The 20783-nt window shown below is 49.3% G+C and overlaps 1 protein-coding gene across 1 annotated transcript in view; it reads right to left on the reverse strand.

The window, feature by feature from the left end:
* Window positions 1-344: 344 nt before the first annotated feature.
* Window positions 345-20783, reverse strand: part of LOC147611778 (uncharacterized) — a 66111-nt gene continuing 45672 nt past the window's right edge. The window contains exons 4-7 of the mRNA XM_086784836.1: window positions 5715-5798; window positions 5402-5520; window positions 5087-5241; window positions 345-1490 (exon numbers count right to left, since the gene is read on the reverse strand). Of these exons, the coding sequence (XP_086640962.1) occupies window positions 596-1490; window positions 5087-5241; window positions 5402-5520; window positions 5715-5798 (1253 nt within the window). The 3' untranslated portion in view covers window positions 345-595. The remainder of the gene's footprint in view (window positions 1491-5086; window positions 5242-5401; window positions 5521-5714; window positions 5799-20783) is intronic.

The following is a 20783-nucleotide window of genomic DNA, read 5'->3' on the forward strand; positions in this document are numbered from 1 at the left end:
CAATAAGCGTGGATGAGATTCATTGCTTTTGTATACAGCTTCTCTGCTAGCCAAGACCCAAAAAGCCTATTATCCTTGTGATTAGAAGCCTTTGCATTCACTGAGTGACAAGAGCATCATGTAAGGAGTGTGCTGCTGCTTCGAAACATAACAAGCTTGGACACACCGGGGTGGTCATATTCCTACGTAGTTAAGCACTCATTTTTGCCATCCATAGAAACCACAAATCATATTTGAATAAGACATACCTATTCTTAAAACAAGAAGCAAAAGCGTTCACCGTTGTCCTAGTGAATGTAATAAAAAGAGCACGAGCACACGAACACACACCTCCCATCATGTACATTAGCTCTTAAAAAAAAACTCTTAAATCAAATCTCTGAAGTGGAAACTCCCACATGAACAAGAATCCTTTTTTCAATGTGAATTGTAGCTCAAATAACAATAAATCAATGTCAACAAATGAAAAGCTTTTGTGAAGGGAACAAATAAAGCTTACAAAGGCAACAGAAAACTGCAAGCCTGGTGGGAAAATAATTTTTTTTTGCTAAAATCATCACCCTCACCAAACCAATGCCTCCAGCCAAAAAAGATTTTAAATTTTGCCTCCACCTGATTTGTTGGAACGATGGAAACCTCTCTGCTGCTGATGCTGCTCATCTTTGTTGTTCCTGTTGTTACCGTTGGCCTCTAATTTGAGGCCAGCATTTGCAGGCTCCTTGCGTGTCCCTTTCCTAGGTATAATAGGCTCGTTGGAACCTGGAGAGTGCCAGGGCGGGAAGGATTCGGCTCGTTCAACCAAGTGATCACTCTGGTCAGTTGCTGTTGAAGGTCTCGGAATCCTGCTTGGTGGGTATGCAAAGTTAGATGCCTCTGTTGTAGATGGTGTAAAAGCTACCGAAGGTTCAGGTTTCTGTGAGAGTGGTGACACGATGGTAGCTCCTGCCTGCATGTGAGGACCAAGCAGTTGCCCAGGACTACCACCAGAAGAACCACTGGACGGAAAGAAGACGCCTGTACCAGTATTCGGTGGTCTCGGAGCTCGAGGAACAGCAGACCATCCCTGACTCAAGGCACCCATGGGTGGATAAGTCCGTGCTTGGCCTGCAGGGATAACTGCTTGCACACTTACGGGGGCAGCCGCCAAATGTTGAGGAATATGGTGAGGTGAGTATAAAAACGGCCGTACAGAAGGTATGGGCAACACACCAGAAGCAGTTGCCATTCCATAATGCTTCACCACTGCAGGCACTATTCCCTGGACACCAGAAGCCCCACCGTGTAGACCAACTGGCGACCATGCCGTTGCTGTTGATGTGGGGGCAGTAGTTGTTGGTGCAGGATGCGCAAACTTGCCACCCAAAGAGCACACATCAGAGACTTTACTGCCAAGAAGTTTTGCAAAAGTAATCATGATCCGCTTTCCTGGTGATGCAAGTATTGCTCGGGTAGCCACATCAGCACTGTTTCCTTGTATTACTAATGCACACCTGCTCCACATTTATATAAATAATTAAGAACAAGGATTGCTTCAAGACCTGCACAGAAAATGTAGCTGAATAGAAACCAACAGGATGAATAATAATATCCATAAAAAGCACAAGCAAGTGTGCAAGCTCACACCTCAATTCCTAGACTTGAAATTTTTCTCTCCTCACGAGTCTCTACACCTGCTGCCTTCCTTATCCTGCTCCTCTGCTTCTTGTCATCTTGCCATCCTTGCCGCCTCTGCATCGATGTCGCCATACCTATTTGCTTGCACTCAGGCCCTCTTCTAAGGCACACAAACAACAGGAAGGAGACCACCTAGACACTGCTTTATTTCCATGCCCTCCAAGCACACGCCCCTTCTCTTTGAATTTAAGGATGCCTAAGCTCGAATGGAAATCCTGAAGAAGAGGCAGACTCTCAAAGGAACCAAGATCTATGTGGGAGATGACCCCACACCATGCAAGTGGCGAAGAGTAAAATTGGGATGATTCAAGTTGACGAAAAGTCGCAAAGCGAGAACATGGGTGGTTTACCAAGATCATCGCGAAACTTTGCCCTGAGTGAAGATGTGGCATCTATGACACAGGACTTGGATATTCAGCAGACCTCACATAACATTGCACCCATGACTAACTATGGAAGATTCCTATTAGAGATGGGTGCTATGCATGAGCTGTTTATATATAATAAATTATCACGATGGCCCTCATCCAGCAAACTCACATGCTTTCCACATGGTGGTGGTTTGAGTATGAGGATCCAGAAAGAAGGTTCTATAACCGTCTACAAAAAAAGGGGTCTCTGAGACCAAAAGTGGCTCGACTACTCTTTCATTTCATGTATGTTGTGTAAAGGATTGCTAAAGACTCACTAAACTCAGCTATAAAGAAGGCCCCGTTGTTTCACACGGTCCTAGCTTGGCGTACGCTACAAACACCTTGGTCATCTACTCACTAGGACAGCTATGACTGCTCCCCACCAAAACCCTTGCCCAAGTCTCACAGGTGGAAGGCAGCACAGACAGATCTCACCCCACTAGATCCCTGTGATGCGGATAGTCACTTGGAACATTCAAGGATTGGGCGGCCTGCAATGTCGCTCTAGGCAGGGGGTCCTTTGTGACGAGTCGCAGAGAGCCTTAGTGGGAGGCTCTATCGTCATCCTCTTCCTGCAAGAGCATCATTTGTTAACTGGTCGTACTTGCAAATGCGGAAAGATTTTGCAAGGCAGGAGTCACACCTTTTTGGTCACGCGCCTTCATCCCATCTGGGATCCAAGGTGATGTGTGTATCTATGTTAGTGAGTAGCTTCTTCCAACGGTGGTGGATTCCCGCACCATAGTTCCAAGGAGGATGCAGTGGGTGATAATCAGACTAGGGAAGGACCGGGTGGGTAACTTCTGAACCATCATGACTCGCCACATATTGGCCAAGATTTATGGAGCAATCTTGACACTTGGCACATCATTGAATAAAAGCAGTCCACCCCCATCATTGACCTCTCCACATAGAAAACTCATGCCCACAACCTCTAGGACATCCCAAATTAGGCCCTATTTGACATAGCTTACATCCCACCCCCTGCATCTGCCATCCTCTTTACCACCTCTAATGTCACGAATGGCCTACTAAAGAAAGCTACACAATAGTAGAGCCAAGGATGATGTAGACCTTCGCACCGAACATCTAGAACATGTTTGGAAGACCTTGGCTCCTACCCTAGCTCACATCTTAAATAGGGCTCTTGTGAGGGTTTCCCCCATCCTCGAGTACCCACACCATCATTCCCATTCATAAAGCAAGGGACCCCTTGAACTGTAATAACTTCTGAACCATCAAGATTCGCCACATATTGACCAAGATTTATGGAGAAATCTTGGAGTATCAGATTAGTTCACAGGCAGAGGGACACCGACAAAGGGCCACAATTTAGGAGGAGCTATTAGACCACACCTTTACACTACAGGCTGCCATTGAGAAGGCAAGAGCACATAAGAAATGGGCCTTTTGTTGCTTCATGGATTTCAAGAAGGCCTTTGACTCAGTGCCGAGATCACAGCATTTCACTCACCTACAAGAGCTCCCTTTCCACCAGTAATAATATGGGGGATGATGGCACTCTAATGGGAAAATGTTTGGCTGGGTTTGGGCTTGAAGTGCTATGTCAAGTGAGATTTGTAGCACCATTGATGTCAAACAGGGCTCACACTCTCTCCCAGTCTTTGGGCTATACATTGATGAGATCTTAGATTTCATCAACAGATTGGGAGGTACACGGGCACAGCTAGTCCAAACAGAATTGCCCATTCTCTTTTATGCAAGTACATAGTCCTGATCTCAGATTCAGCGGAGGGGTTGCAAAGACATCTAGATGCACTTTAGATTTTTTGTGACGAGAGGGCTCTCACGGTGAATCTTGGTAAAACCAAGATCATACTCTCAACACCTCACCCAGGTGGCAGCCAACAAACACTCCTTGTATAGAGGCCAGGCACGGAGATAGTTATTCATACTTCAGCATTCTCACATAAAATATGTAGCATATATATGATTTTTTTCACCGGGTACTCCCCCCTTGTATGAAACGTTTATGAAACTTCTAGCATTTGGAGACGTTTTCTCTTGAAGTTGATTGTTTCATAGCTTCCTGTACAGCATTTTGGCATAAAATAGGTAGCATACTCTCAACACCTCACCAGGTGGCAGCCAACAAACACTCCTTGTATAGAGGCCAGGCACGGAGATAGTTATTCATACTTCAGCATTCTCACATAAAATAGGTAGCATATATATGATTTTTTTCACCTGGTACTCCCCCCTTGTATGAAACGTTTATGAAACTTCTGGCATTTGGAGATTTTTTTGACCTGGTATCCCACCCCCTTGTATGAAACGTTTATATATGATTTTTTTGACCTGGTATCCCAACCTGCCCCCCCCCCCCAAACCCCCTTGTATGAAACATTTATGAAACTTCTCGCATTTGTAGCAAACTTCCTACACAACCTTTAAATTGAGTCTAGGAGAGCTAAGAGCATTCCACGAGAGGCATGAGCACGCAGGACTGGAGAGATTGAGACGCAGAAGCATTACGTATGTAGATGCTCACTCTACTATGGAGATTTCATTGCCTCTTCTAAGATGGTTTTGGCCCCCTCTCACAGGTGATGCAGTATCGAGATCATAAATGTTTGGGCTTGTACATGATGGAGCTTTCCTGTAATTGGGAGACTTTTATTAGGTATGTTTCTGACATCCAATCATGATCATATGTACTCGTTCTTAGTTTTTGTAGACTTCCCTTTACAAATGTGCTCTGGCCCATAAGCCTTGGGGAGGGGATCTCTTCCCTCCAACCCCTTGCCTGTCTGATGGGTGGAGGTTTGAGCGCCTGTGTAGAAATGTGTTTAAAACAAGGGTGTCAAAGACACCACTACGCAAATCAAGGATATGCAACTTCTCTTCTGTGGGAGTAAACATTTGCATACACGTGTGCATATGCCTGCGCACATAGGTGGGTGCATGGTTGTACCAGTATGTACACGTGTTTTGAAAGGCAAAAAAACAAGAGGTGTCTTTCAGTATAGCAATCATACCCTGAAGGAAGTAAGAGTTTGAATCGGCTTTTGTAGTCCCCACTGTCCATGGATAAATTATGCCCCATAACAAGAGTACACTCCGCCATCAAGAAGAAACAGCAAAAATATGGATCTAAGTGTTGATAGTGTATAAAAGGAGGGCAATCCTCACCCTGTCATTGTAAGTAAACAAGTCAAATCCTCATAGGCAAGGATCACCTTTGGTATAGAAAATAGATTAATTTTATACAAGCACAATTAGCAACAAGAGCTTAGAATCATTATGCAATTCCTGTGATGTGCACAAGCAGCTTGGCTCAGGTTTGACCCTACCTCTTCTAAAACCTTAATGCTACAATAGTCGGGTCTTTTGCTTGCAGGAAGTATGTGCCACTGAATGAGACGGTCAATGAGAGAGTTGAAAACTATCGGCATTGGTTCTATTAATCCTCCTGCAAGGGAGAAAATGGTAAGATCAGATGACCGGTTTATTTCGGATTAAGAGAGGAGGGAGAGGGGGGACGGGGGGGCACACTTGGGGCTGGCAATGCCAATTGATGCCGACCCTCCCCTCAGGTCAACAGCCAAAGTCCAAATATCCAGTCAGACATGCAAAGAACATGGTGCTAATCCAAAAGCTTAATACCTGGGTTGTTATTTTTGTCAGGTCCAAACTGGAGAGTTTCCTTGGAACTTCCTGTTATTCTCTTGTCGGCAACAAATGTCTTCTCTGAAACAAGAAACAACTCAAACTCAGTCGTCTAAATTCTGAAAAGCAAAAAATAGGAATTTAGAACTCCTTAAGCATGCACACTTTCTCGCAAGAAACTTTTTTTGTTTTTGAGGGAGCTGGCTGACAGCAGTCGGATGGCTGCATGGATGTTCCTAAGAGCCTATAAATAACAAGCAATAGTTCAATCATAGGCATTTGATCCCCACCTCAGGGGCAGGTCATAGTCAGTCTAGATAGGGTCTTTTGTTTACCATTTTGGGAAGGCCGAAGACCACACAAAAGTTGTGCAGTCAAAGACATCTTTTTGTATCATATCAATATACTAAAAATGCAGTTCATCTCTCTCTTCTCTCCACTGGCTATTCATTGTATTTGCATTAGTGTTCCTAATCAGTAGGCTTAGGTTAGGGGCTGGACCAAGTACAGCAAGGCTTCTGGGCATGCAACATTGTTATTAGAGCATTCAGACTATAAGCCATCTAAGCACTCAATTGTCCCAAGAAAAGGTGCACAGATCCATGGAAGAATGCAGCCAAGGGTAGCATTTATGAGGTGGTCTACGGCAAACAAAGCCAGACAAAAGCATTCCCTAGGAGTGTGTGCTCAAAGGAGCATACCATTGGCTCTCGGATCAGTTCCAAAGGTGGAGCAACAGGCATGATCATCAGCAGGAGACCATAGATGTGTTAAGGGAACAGGATTGCAAGCATGGGGACAAAGTGGAACGGATGCACAATTCTCAAAGCAAACGTCAAAAATCAAGTAAAAGTACGGAGTCAAGAGGAAGCAGTCTCCAACCCATCATCAAGTTTAGCACAAGGGAATGTCACGTGCACACGTGGACATGGCTAATCTCCTACCTAATCCATGTTTAGTCAACAGTTTTAGAGTACATAACGCGCTCTGGCAAATAAAGAAGAAGTCCCTGAAGACAGCCCATGAGTTGGCCAAGTCAAGAGCAACAAATAGACAAAGCAGCATTTAATAATATTATATAAATTTTTGTGCTTATTTCTGCTGGCTGACAGCAGTCGGATAGCTGCATGGATGTTCCTAAGAGCCTATAAATAACATGCACAAATTCAGTCATAGGCATCTGATCCCCACCTCAAGGACAGTTCTTAGTCAATCTAGATAGGGTCTTTTGTTTACCATTTTGGGAAGGCCAAAGACAACACTGAAGTTGTACAGTCAAAAAACATCTTTTTGTATCATATCAATATACTAAAAATATAGTTCATCTCTCTCTTCTCTCTGATGTCTATTCATTGTGTTTGCATTAGTGTTCCTAATCAAAGGCTTAGAGCTAGATCAGGTACAACAAGGCTTCCACGCTATTGGGTATTTCGGAGTCTCGTGTGTGTCTGTCCATGTGTGACACCAGCATATGGATGGTTTCATCTCTTTCTTTAACTATGTATTCATATGTTCAGATGGCTGATCATTTTCTAGTTGGCCATCACATTTAGACCCAAAAATATTATCGTAAATGTCATTCCTTGTGTTCATGTTGTGCCCAAAAGATACAACCCATGGGTGCATGTCTTGGGAACTTCTACATGCCTATTGGGCTATCAAATCTTCTCCAATCGAATCTGTTTTGGGCAAGAGCTCCAATTAATCTGTTTTGTTACTACCCCTATTCAGGCGAGGGCCCAATTACTTAATTAGTCCCGACCGTGTCAAGCTTTAAATTAATCACAAGCTAAGGTTTATTTGATCGTCGTCTTCTCTCTCTCTCTCTCTCTCTCTCTCTCTCTCTCTCTCTCTCTCTCTCTCTCTCTCTTCGGACTCGCAAGCAAGAAAAAAATATATATTTACACCCTGCATTCGTCTTTTTCTCTCGCTCTGCATCTCTATATACGGTGCTCTCTCTCTCTCTCTCTCTCTCTCTCTCTCTCTCTCTCTCTCTCTGGCTTTGCCCCAGCTTGAATACGAGGCAACGTTGGGCTTTTAAACCCTTGATCGAATACTCCAGAAAGTTAGCGCTAGGGAAGAATCGAGATATTTTTTTTTACAATTGTTCTAAGGTCTAATCCTCCTCTTATTCCATGTCTAAGGTTACCTCCCTTCTACCAACTAATTAATTAATTAATAGCAAAGAAATATTTTGGTCCAATACTTGCCATTCAGTCTCCTATTGCTAATAATCATGTCCCCATGGCACTTACGTAATGGGTGCATGTCTTGGGCACTTCTAAGCACCTATTGGGCTGTCAAATATGCTCCAAACGCATCTGTTTCTGCACTTACATTTTCCCTTGAGTCTCCTAATGCTAAAACGCATGTCCACATGGCACTCACGTAAGTGATGCACGTGGCATCCCCTCCAACTTACTTGGAGCACAAGGAAACATCATTCTCCCCACTTCCAGATGCGGAAAACTGGTCACTATGACCTAGACATGCAGCCTTTATTGGACTTCTGCAATTGTAGACCTAACTAGGTGACCTAGTGTTACATGCAACGTAGTCGAAGCTTCTTTGTTGTAACTTGTGGTTAGGGTTGCACCATAGGTCTTTGGATCCTTTCATGTTCAATGACCCTATATATATATAATCGCAGATACCCTAAAATTATTCCTCCTCTGTTGTGGCCCCAGATATGGATTGGACAATCCCTTCCCAACTAACACCATACACTTGGCCTATGGCAAAATCCACAAGAGTCTCGACTCTCTATGGATGCGTCATACTCCCAATCATTTGTGAGCAGACGTTGATCCATGATTTGCAAGCCTAGGCGCGTTTATTGTTGATTATGGGGAAAGAGCAGATACGAGACAAAGAGAGAGCAGATGGAGCAAGAGAGTAGATGGAGCATACACAGTACACCCAATGTGGTCCCAATCACCCAATAGGGAATAGGATAGTCAAGGATTCCTTTTAGGTGTGCTTCAGGACCAAGGCTAATATATGAATATACACTAGGATTTAGGAAAATTCTTGCTCTCTTCTCTCCTTCTCTCTTCTACATGATTGCATTAGTGTTCGTGTGAAAAGCATTTAGGGCTAAAAGAACATCAGAGCTTCCGTGTGACATTTGTATTACAGCAGGTTCAGCAATGCTAACTGCTGAAGTGTCCCAGATGAAGGTTTCAAGTCCAAGGAGAGTAACACAAGACCAAGAAGAAGTGCTGAAGCTCCCGCCTCCACCCTGCGCTGCGCGCCCATCGCTTTCCCTCCCTCGCGTTCCTTCCACCCCCCGCCTGCCATCGTTTCTGTGCCCCCCCCCCTTCTTCTCGCCGTTGCGCCCCTCCTTCCTCGCTGCTGCGCCTCCCCCCTCCTCGCCATCTCGTCCCCCCCCCTCCTAGCCTCTTCGTCTGTTCGCCCCCCCCCCCCCCCCTCTTCGCCTGCTCGCCCCCCCTCCCTTTTTCGCCTGTTCGCCCCCCCCTCTTCGCCTGTTTGCGCCTGCCTCCCTTCAGCAACGCCCCGCCCCCCCCCCCTCCCTTGCGCGTTGTTGCCGCCCCGCCCCCCCCCCCAAGGGCTTTCCCTTCGTTTTTTCGCCCCCTCCCTCCTCTTTCATGCTGTGTTTTTCACCCCCAGGGGGTTTTGTTTTTTCATTTTCATCCGGTCTCCCGCCTCTTTGTGTGCAGCCCGTTTCTTGCAGGATTTCCGCCTTCGCCTCGCCTTCGCCTGAGCTTCAAACTCTGATGGAGACTCCTCCCGCCTTGCCTCAGAGGGACTCTTCCGCAGCCCCCTCGCCCGCCCCCGAGGACATCCCCATCAGGCTTTCTCTTTCGCCGAAAGAGGAAGCGAGCCTCACCGCAGAGGTGGAACGCCTCCAGGCTCATTCCACCATCTGCCGTATAGTCGGCACTCGCCCCAGCACAGGGGAGATCAGGGATCTTCTTCAGGCTCGCCTTCTTGCAGATGTGGGCAAGATCCTGGATGTACAGCTCCTGGGCCGGGGCCATTATCAGATCGAGTTCGAGGCCGCCCAGAGCGTTGCCAAGGTCCTTGCCATGAGTCCTCTGGACATCAGGGGTGCTCGGGCTTTCTTCAGACCTTGGCAGCATGGATTTGACCCAGCAGCGGCGGAGCAGGGAGAGCGCCTCTTCCATATTACAGTTTGTTTCCCTGGTCTCCGCCGGGAGTATCTTCCGCTCCTCTCCAGGCTCGGAGCATTGGTGGGCTCGGTACTAGAGACGGGCCCCTCAGCTGCTTCAGTGGTGGCCAAAGCAGCTGGGCTACCTTCGGTCAGAGTGTTGGTGTCTGACATCTCCTCCCTTCCTAAGGTCATTCAGCTACCTAGGATAGGGGGGGGGTGGATAGATCAGAGAGTGGAGTTCTCGGGGCTCCCGAACCAGTGCTTCATTTGCAGGCAGGTCGGTCATCTGGCCAAGGCCTGCCCTCGCAGGAGACCTCGACCCTCACCACAGCAGCAGGCTGCTGATGGCCCGCCCACAGATTCGGCTCGGCAGGCTGCGTCCGGGACACCTGCTCAGGCCACAGAGACCTCGGAGTGGCAGCCTGGACAGGGGCGCCGCCGAGGGAGACAGCCACAGCAGCACGCCCAAAGACCGCTGCAGCAGCAGCCACAGTCTCAGCCCCACTGGGTTCCCGTGAGGAACAGCTTTGCTCCCCTTCAGGAGGAGACCCCTGCAGCGACTGAGGACCAGGAGATGCCAGCACCCCCTCCTTCACCCCCCCCACCCCCGTCCCCTCCCACCGCCTCGCTTCCACCTTCGCCTCCTCCCGTCTCCGCTCCGGTTTCGGCAGCGGCTCCCTCTTCACCTCCCTCGCCTCCCCCTCCTCCCCCTCCGCCCGCCTCACCTTCCCGGGAGGCCCTGGCAGTTCCCTGGCGCTCACCTGCAGTCCGGAGAGCGCTGAGCACTGACCTCGCTCGAGCATCACGGAGGAGACCTATGCCGATTAGGGCCTCACGGATTTCATCTATCCGCAGTCGGCTGAGTCGCCTTGGCATTAGACAGCGCTCGGAGGCTTTTGATTATACCTTCACACGGCTTTTTGGAGCAGAGGGCCCCCATGAGCCAGCACCCATCCGAGTTCATGTAGTGATACCTCCGGCCCGCGGGGAGGAGGCACTAGACTCAGCGGTGGCCTTCTCGTTCCCTCTTTGTGGACCTTGTGACCGGGAGTGGACTCTAGAGCTCGCTCTCAGCACTTTGAAGACTCAGGCAGTTGAGTTTTCTCATCACATGAGCGATCTGGAGGTGACAGATGTGATAGGCCGACTTTGGGAGTTGGCTCATTTTTTCTTGGATCCCGGGAGTGTGGATACCTCAGGGATTCGGCATTTGGTCGTGCGCATAGTGGCAGACTTGGCACGCGACCCTGGATATGTGAGTATACACGAGGTTGCTCTGTCAGAGCAGGAGGCAGTCGCCATTGGCCACAGCCACTGGCGCCTGATCCGAGATTCTTGCAGTACACCGGGTGGGCAGATTCGCAGCCGTTCGGATGGGCACTACTCTCCATCCAAGCCGCTTGCGAAGGCCCGCCGAACGGCTGAGACAGCATCCACCTCAGCAGGGCATCCATGAGGATCATCTCATGGAATGTACAGGGCCTTGGCGGAGCACACTTTATACGCTATCGAGGTTGCTTGAGGCAGGAGCTTCAGAGATGCTTGGTTGGTGGCAGCATTGATATTTTGATGATGCAGGAGCACCACTTGGGTGAGAGCAGGATCCGAAGATATGGTTCGGTGATGCCTGGTAGATGGGACACTTTTTGGTCTGCAGGGTTTGGTCCTTTGGGTGGACAGGGAGGAGTATGCATGGTTATTGCAGATGTATGGCGGCAGGCCATTGTGGATCGAGGGATCATTGTGCCTGGTAGAGCACAGTATGTCATTCTGAGGATGCATGATGAGCTATTGGGTGTGCTCAACATCTATGCGCCCAATCATGCTAGTGCCAGAGCAGAGTTCTGGACTCAGGTTACAGATGCATTGCCAGAGGCCGCACATTGGTGTGTTGGGGGAGACTTCAACATGCTTGAGGACCCGGCAGATAGGGTGGGAGGCAGTCATGTTACAGTGCACGGCACGGAGCTTGCAGCTTGGGACCGGTTTTGCATGTCATTGAGGATCACTTATGCATGGCAGCATGGGGCTTTCTCCCGGTCTCAGGACAGTCTTAGCTTCTCTCGGTCGGATCGCCGGCAGGGAGGGACTAATCTATCACGGATTGATCGCTTTTATGTGGGCGACTGGTTAGGGGAGCGAGGGGGCTCCGTCGGCATTCTCGCTGGCACCTCATTTTCAGATCATGCGCCAGTTATACTGACATTGGAGGAGGGGACACGGGAGCCCAGCTTGCAGTTGAGGATCCCAGAGATCCCAGTCTCGCTGAGGACATTGAGAGGATCTGGCATGATAGTCAGTGCTTTGACCAAGATGCAGCGGGCCAGTGTGCCCAGGGACTCATTGATCTTAGCTCTTTTCTACACGCTGCAGCTTTGACACGACTGGGAGAGATTCGCGAGCGGGAGCAACGGCTGAGACGCAGCCTTGCTTCGCTACAGCGCCTTCAGGAGCAGCAGCCTGCATGTGAGTGGGTGGCGTCCCAGCTGAGCCAGGCACGCCAGGAGGTTAGAGAGGTAGAGGAGCAGAGACATGAGTTTTACTATCGTCGTCAGGCCTCTCAGTGGACGCAGCTTGGTGATAGAGTGACTGGAGAGTTTTTTGAGATCACTGGACCCCGTCATGCGCAAGCAGGAGTCCGCCAGCTTGGTAGACCGGATGGATCGGTAGCTACTGAGCTCGGGGAGATCAGAGCCATTGCTACTGCATTTTATAGTGACCTGCTTTCAGCGGAGCCAGCCACTGAGGATCGAGATGTTTGCAGACAGACTGTGTGGGCCCATGTGCAGAGGAGGGTCACAGACCATATGCGTACAGTTCTAGGCGCGCCTCTGTCAGAGATTGAGCTTGCCGAGGCCTTGAGGGTCCTGCCGCGACATAGTTGCCCAGGGGAGGACGGACTGACGCCGGCCTTTTTTATGCGCTATTGGGACCTTTTGGGGCCAGGCCTCCGCAGGGGCTTTCAGCATGTTTTGGACACTGGGGTGATGCCGCAGAGCTTTTTAGAGGGCTTGATCTATCTTATCCCCAAGGGGGAGGGAGTATCAGATGACATTCGACATTGGAGGCCTATTACGATCCTCAATACTGTCTACAAGGTCTTAGCAAAGGCCTTGAGTTTGAGGATCCAGCCCTTCTTGGGGGAGTTGATTCATGCTACTCACACAGGATTTGTCAAGGAGCGCAGTATCCTTGACAACATCTTTACTTTCTGGGAGGCGACGGCCCGAGCTAGATTTCTTGGCGAGGACTTGGTCGTGATGCTTCTCGATTTTGAGAAGGCATACGATAGAGTTGATTGGGGTTTCTTAGAGGACACTATGCTTCGCCTGGGCTTTGAGCCAGGATGGATCAGAGGGGTGGCAGCTCTGTATTCCACAGCTCGCAGCCAGGTGCTGATTGCAGGAGGACGGGGGCCGAGTTTTGAGCTGACCAGATCAGTCCGTCAGGGGTGTCCTCTCGCCCCTTTCCTTTTTCTCTTCTTTGCGGAGGCTATGAGTATGTATTTGACGGCAGAAGAGGTTGGTTTGCGAGGACTGCAGCTCCCAGTCCGGGGGGAGGACCTGCTTGATGCTGAGTTTGCAGACGACACGGGCTTATTTTTGCATGGCCATGAGGCCAATCTTATTCGGGCTGAGCAATCGCTCCAGGTTTTTAGTGCAGCTTCGGGAGCACTGATCAATTGGCGCAAGACAGTGGCCTTTTGGATCAGTAGCGCTCCCACTCCGGCATGGAGTCCGGACCCCGGTTTTAGATGGATTCCTCCAGGCACAGCAGTGCGGTATTTGGGATGCCAGATTGGCCTAGATTTGTCACCTGAGCAGCAGATTGCCCCGCTTCTTCTGAGCATTCGGAAGAAGCTATTGTATTGGAGTACAGCTCGACTATCCTTGGCTGGGAGGGTGGTGGTGGCAAATCAGGTGTTATTAGCGACCATGTGGTACATTACGTCTTGCTGGATTTTCTCGAGCTCTTGCATCAGCCAGGTACAGAGGCTGATCAGGAACTTTCTGTGGTCCGGGAGGGACGGTCAGCCAGCTCGGGCAAAGGTTGCATGGGCAGTTATTACACTTCCACTGGCTCAGGGCGGTTTGGGCATTATAGATCCAGTCGATCAGAGTAGAGCCTTATTGGGGAAGCTTATTGTTCGGGGGTTGCTTCCAGGCGCTGAGCCTTGGAAAGAGCTCCTCTTGCAGCGACTGCAGGCTCGGGCGCCCCCAGCAGGGGGTACTTGGGCACCAGAGATTCGCTGGATCTTCATAGAGATGAGGAGGACAGGCCTCAGTAGAGGATGGGAGGACAGATTTGCTTTGAGTATCCTGAGAGCTTGGGAGCTGCTGAGACCGGGGCTCTCTCAGCGGCCTCCTTCTTGTGTTGAGGAGCGGGCCAGACAGCCGCTCATCTGGAGCCCAGCGGTTCGCACGGAGCAGGGTCATATGCTAGGTTCTCGGCCTCGTCTAGCCTGGGGACCTTTAGCGGCAGGCCCAGCTCGTAGTTTTGGAGACTGGCAGGCTTTCTACAGTCTACCAGAGGAGATCCAGGTGGAGAGGCTGAGTCACTTCAGAGGGGGGTTGATTATGAGGGATGATATACAGGAGGCACTCACAGAAGAGTGGTTCACGCCTCTCGAGCCAGTGGCCCCACGGTGGATGGGAGCCTTTACACAGTTGGAGATCCTGATTGCTGTCAGAGCTAGCACTGAGAATGGCAGATGCCTCTACTATGAGATTCAGGATGAGGGCAGACTCCAGAGAGTGGAGGTGGAGTCGCCTGTGGTGGTTGCAGAGTGCACCTTTCAGAGGATTCGGGTAGTGGCCGCCGCTTCTCGGAAGTGGCATATTGACCCCGACCCTGCTGATGTGCTCCCGGATTGGTGCATATGGGCATATGCAGCGCGCCCCTTGGCCCGGCTACAGTGGGACCCCGGGGAGTACGAGTGGCATGATCCTTATGCATCCCTTGAGGCCACAGAGATCACCTTTTTCCAGTATACTGTTCGGCTGGGACGGCATATTTTGACGGCGAGGAGGACGGTTTCTCCAGCGGCAGTGGGGCATTGGCGTCTACAGGGACTCTCACAGGATTTCCTGGAGGATTTCTGGGCTCGGCTCTGGGCTAGTCGGCAGGCCCGCAGGATCTCGGCTTTTCAGTGGCTGGTCGCCTACAGGGGCTCAGCAGTTGGCACTTGGCTTGTTTACAGCGGTCTTCCGGCGGCCTGCGTCCGATGCGGCCTTTGGGACTGCCCTCAGGCACAGCAGATTTGGCTGCGGATGCTGCGTATTCTGGCCCCCCTCTCTCCAGAGGGTATGTTTACGTGGGGTGCCGCTGCTTGGTCGACTTCGTCAGGGCCTGCTATGGGCTATGAGATGGAGCAGGGCAGTCACGCCATCAGATTTATTAGGGGCCAGCCTCGCCTGGTTCCGGCATCGGATTTCTCGTCCGCCAGCTGGACACAGGAGAGGGATTTACGATGGGAGCTCCTCAGCAGCCTCACCATCTGGTTCACCTGGAGGGCCCGGTGCTTCACGGCCTTTGAGGGGAGATTGGAGCCACCAGCAGAGACTGTACGGGGGATTTGGCAGGAGTTGATCCACACCCTGCGAGGACAGTACGACCGCATCCGGGGAGACTCGGATGAGGCGATCTTACGGCGCCAGGCCTTTCACACCACTTGGCGCTGTGGCCCTTTCTACACCTTACACATGGGATCCCCCCGTTGGCACTACAGGCCACCTGTTTGGCTCTTCCCCCCCCCCGCCCCCCCTCCCCATTGTATGATTTAGCCGCTCAGTTTTTTATACTGATGCTTGTATTTTGCAGCACCTAGGGAGAGTCTCCCGGGCTGCCATGATGTATTCGCTGCTCTCTCTTTCTTAGGAGCAGGAGCGATCTTTTGTAGCCCTTCGGGCGTTTTTATATAACTAATGAAAGGATCTTTTCTCGGAAAAAAAAAAAAAAGACCAAGAAGAAGTTCCCAAGTGGTTGGTTGGTGGTGTTCCACAAGACCCAAGGGGAATAGCAGCCCTGTGAGTCAGATGCCAGTTGGGGCATACCAGGAAAGGCTTTCAGGAAAACGGTTCCAAGGGATGATGATCATCCAAGGGGTGGAGTGAGGATGCCAAACTCTACTCAGGAAAAGAAGACCAAAGAAAGTGTTCAAGGACGGGGCATGAAGGACCAAGGGGACAAGACGGAATAGATGCACAGATCTACAGCAAAATCGAAGGGCATCCAGAGTATGGCAAAGTTTTCAGAAGGATGCTGCCCAGATTTGGAGGATGACAACGGATTCCATAAGGAGATGAAAGGATGATGACCATCATCCAAGGTCAAACGTTGGAAGCCCGTGATCAAGTTTAGTAGGAAGGGATGCATTGCTCATGGACATACCTAATGCAGACTCGCAGCCAGATTTAGCAAAGGCTTTCAGGAAAACGGTTCGAAGGGATATGATCATCCAAGGGGTGGAGTGAGGATACCAAACTCAATACTCAAGAAAAGAAGACCAAAAAAAGTGTTCAAGGACGGGGCATGAAGGACCAAGGGGACAAGACAGAATAGATGCACATATCTACACCAAAATCGGAGGGCATCCAGTGTATGGCAAAGTTTTCGGAAGGAAGCTACCCAGATTTGAAGGATGACAATGGATTCCATGAGGACATGAAAGGATGATGACCATCATCCAAGGTCGAACGTTGGAAGCCCGTCATCAAGTTTAGTAGGAAGGGATGTCATGTGCATTGCTCATGGACATACCTAATGCAGATTGGCAGCCAGGGCTTCTACAACATCGACTGCACTCGACCAAGGCATATGTAATATGCGGAAGCTTCGGAGAAGAATCGGTAACTTCAATACTCAAAATTCAGCACTCTTTTTGCGACGGAAATTAACGCACAAACTGGAAGGAGAAGTGCAAAAGAGAGAGAAAGAGAGAGAGAGAGAGAGAGGTGGAGAGGACACAGTATTGGGTTCCAATTTCCCTCTGTAGGGACCCCACCATGGATGGTGTATTTGCTTTATTAGAATGATGAGAAATCTGAAAGAAAATATAGCAATCTTGGACCTTTTCTTGGCTGGGAATACCCTGCCCTTGACCTGAATCCTTCACCCCTTTTTGCTTGCACCCTCTTGGCTTTGTCTAGCCTCTTATGCTTGAGCTCTTGGTGGAGAATGAGATGAATGAATGGGATTGTGGCCTCCACTATTTATACTACCCAATCATGAGCAGTCGGCCAGCTGTAAATCCAGGTGGCCAGCAATATTCTGTCCCACGACTGTAAATCCAGCATTAAATGCTGAAAAATCCCATTAAATGCTGGAAAAAATCCCGTAAGTCTGCGCATCTCTTCCTGGCTGGCTGGACATCAGGCGCCTGCTTTAAGTCAAGTTTGGGCACCTTTTCTAGGCTGTTTGGGAACTGGGCAGCCTGTATGGGCTGCCCCATACTTGCCCTATACCCCTCCCATGGCTGGATAATCAGTCGGCTACCCCTGGCCTGCCCCTAGGGCTGTCCTACAGCTCCTCCATGGCTGGTGGGTTCAACCAAGGCCTTCCTGGCCCTCATGGGGGTGGTTCCACACTATCCCCATGCCCACACAAAGACCCCGAGTAGCCCTATGGGCTGGCCCCTTGTTCTAAACGCAAACCCTAACTAACTACTCAGCGATCTGGCATCCGGTACCATACCAGATACACATAATCACTGACATCATTCCAGAGGGAGCTCGCAGCGCGGACTGGCACTGTTTCATGTGCAGGACAGTGCACACCTGACCTTAGACTCCTGTGCAGGACAATGCACACTTGACCTCGGACAACTGAGATGGATCCCTGGCTGACTCGTCCCGGACTGGACTCACATGGGACCAATTCACCATCCCAGGTCCTGCACCTTCTGTACAGAAATGTCTACGTGGCATCCAAGTGCGGGATGCACGTGACATCCCCATTTGCTTAACTTAATGAAAACTGCATAGCCTCCAAATAATCCGTCAATAACGCCGGATAGTCTTCGAAAAACTCTTTGTCGAGCCATACCGCTTCATGAGTTCCTCGGGCCTGAAACTTCGTGAGGAACTGTCGTAGTCGTCGGTCGGAGCCATGCTTGAAACGGTGCAGAAGGATCTGTTCTGGAACCATAATTTATGCTTCATCCACAATGTCTGGTTCCGCTTCGTCTTTGACCTCTGAAGGGGCTGGACCTGCATATGGCTTTAACCAACTGACATGAAATACATCGTGCATAGTCCAACTCGGAGGTAGCTTTAACTGCATAGACACCTCATTAATCTTTTTCCAGATGGGAAAAGGTCCAAAGCTCCTAAAAGACAACTTTGGGCATCGCTTGCCCACCTGCTTCAATCTTTGCTTCATTATCCGAAGATAAACCCAATCCCCTTCCAAAAACTTCATGTGCCTTCGGTCTTTATTGGCCTGTTGAGTGTAGGCCTCTTGCGCTTTAGCCAATCTATCTTTTACTGACTCTAAGATCTCCTGGTAAGACTCCGTCACTCTGTTTGCCTCCGGTACTGAAGACGAAGTCCTGGTTAACAACGACTGGAAAGGTCTTCCAAACGCTGCCTCATATGGAGTCCTGCCAATAGCTAAAGAAAAAGAGTCATTCAAAACAGCTTGAACTAAAGGCAAATACGATTCCCACTTACCTTGATGATCGTGGACATAACACTTCAGCACATCAAAGGCCAACTGTTTGTATATCTCTGTCTGGCCGTCTGTCTGCATAGTGCACTTAGTACATTAAAAGTACTAAGTGTACTATGTACTATAACTTATGGGCTTGTACACACTATAAGGGTGGGCATAATGCCTTTACCCCAACAACCTCCCACTTAAAGGCAAAGTGCCCTTAAATGAAGGAAAAGAAAAATCAGCATGTACAAGGCCATATCAAGGCTGAAACTGGCCTCATCCAATGCCCATCAAGTGTCTGCAACAATGAGCAAACCGCTCCGGAGGCAAACTCTTTGTCAACAGATCAGCCGGGTTGTCATCCGTGTGAATCTTAACAAGCTAAATTTGCTTGTTCTCTATCACCTCTCTGATGAAGTGATACTTCACATCCACATGCTTCGTCTTTGCATGAAAGACAGGGTTCTTTGCCAACTGGATGGCACTCTGACTGTCACAATGCAACAATGGAATATCCCCTGTATAACCCAAATCAACCACTAACCGAGATAGCCATAATGCCTCCTTGCAAGCCTCTGTGGCTGCAATATACTCGGCCTCTGTAGTAGATAGGGCAGTGCACTTCTGCATCCTGGATATCCATGACACAGCACCTCCTGTGAATGTGAACACATAACCGGTAGTAGACTTCCGGTTATCTGGATGACCGGCATAATCCGAATCCGTGTAACCATGCACTAATGCATCCTGTTTGCCAAAACAAATGCACATATCCTATGTGCCCTTCAAGTATCTCATGACACCTTTCACTGCTTCCCAATGCTTCTTGCCAGGGTTGGCCATGTATCTAGAAACCACTCCCACTGCAAATGCAATGTCCGGCCTAGTAGCAACCATGGCATACATGAGACTGCCACAAGCTGAAGCATATGGAATCTTGGCCATATCAACCCTGCCACTATCTGACTGTGGGCTATCCATAGCACTGAGTTTCACATATGGAGGCAAAGGAGTACTAGTCTTCTTCCCCCCGTCCATATTGAACCTCTGCAAAACTTTGCCAATGTATTCCTTCTGAGACAAATACAACACATGCTGATTTCTGTCCCGAAGTATCCGCATACCCAAAATGTGATTTGCATCACCCAAATCCTTTATATCAAAGGTTTGATGCAGCCTCTTTTTCAAGGCATCCATCTCTTTACGAGATTTCTCGTCAATCAACATATCATCAACATACAAGATGAGGATCAATAGACTCCCATCCAAAGCTTTCTTGGTGTATAAGCAGTGATCTATGTCACTTCTTCTGAATTTCTGGGATTTCATGAATGTATCAAATTTACGATACCATTCCCTTGGTGCCTGTTTGAGTCCATAAAGACTCTTTTTCAGCTTGCATACAAGCTTCTCCTTTCCACTCACTGCATAACCCTCTGGCTGTTGCATATATATCTCCTCATGGAGATCACCGTGAAGAAAAGCAGTCTTCACATCCATCTGAATCAAATCCAGATCATCATGTGCAACCAAAGCTAACACAGCTCTAAGTGTGGTCATTTTGACCACTGGAGAGAAGATCTCATCCAAGTCCACACCATATTCCTGCTTGAAGCCCTTAGCCACTAACCTGGCTTTGTATCTTGGCTTTGCATCTGGTGCAACTTTGAGCCTGTAAACCCACTTGCATGGCAAAACCTTCTTGCCTGCAGGCAAATGCACCAACTTCCATGTTCCATTTTTGTGCAGAGAATCCATCTCTGACTTCATGGCACGCTCCCAAAGAGCCTTGTCTGCCCTCTGTAAAGCCTCCTTATAACATGAGGGCTCCCCACAGTCAGTAAGCATCAAGTAGTCAACCCCCGGAACAAACCTGTCAGGGGCTCTGGAGGGTCTTGTGGACCTCTGTACCCAATGACCATCATTTGCAGGTTGCTGTCCAGCCTGCATATCGCCTATTGGTGGCTCCTGTTCCATGCCATAAGGCTGAAAAATCATGCCCGGTATCTCCTCTAACTGTGGTATATCCATAGGGATATCTTCTGCCATCTCTGGCTGTCCATTTGGACCATTTTCAGCACCATTTAAGGGCTGGTTTTGCTGCTGTAATGGCTGATTTACAGCCCTTGGTTGTTGTCCATGATGTCCATCATCATCAAAGATGACTCTGCCAGGCTCCTGTTGCCTTGCAGGCTCCTTATACATGCATGTTTCATCAAAAATGACATCATTGCTGCGTATAATCTTTCTATTCACGGGATCCCAAAGTCTATACC

The sequence above is a fragment of the Cibotium barometz genome, chromosome 47, assembly GCF_041138505.1.
Source record: "Cibotium barometz isolate CiBa-2024 chromosome 47, ASM4113850v1, whole genome shotgun sequence".
NCBI lineage: Eukaryota > Viridiplantae > Streptophyta > Polypodiopsida > Cyatheales > Cibotiaceae > Cibotium > Cibotium barometz.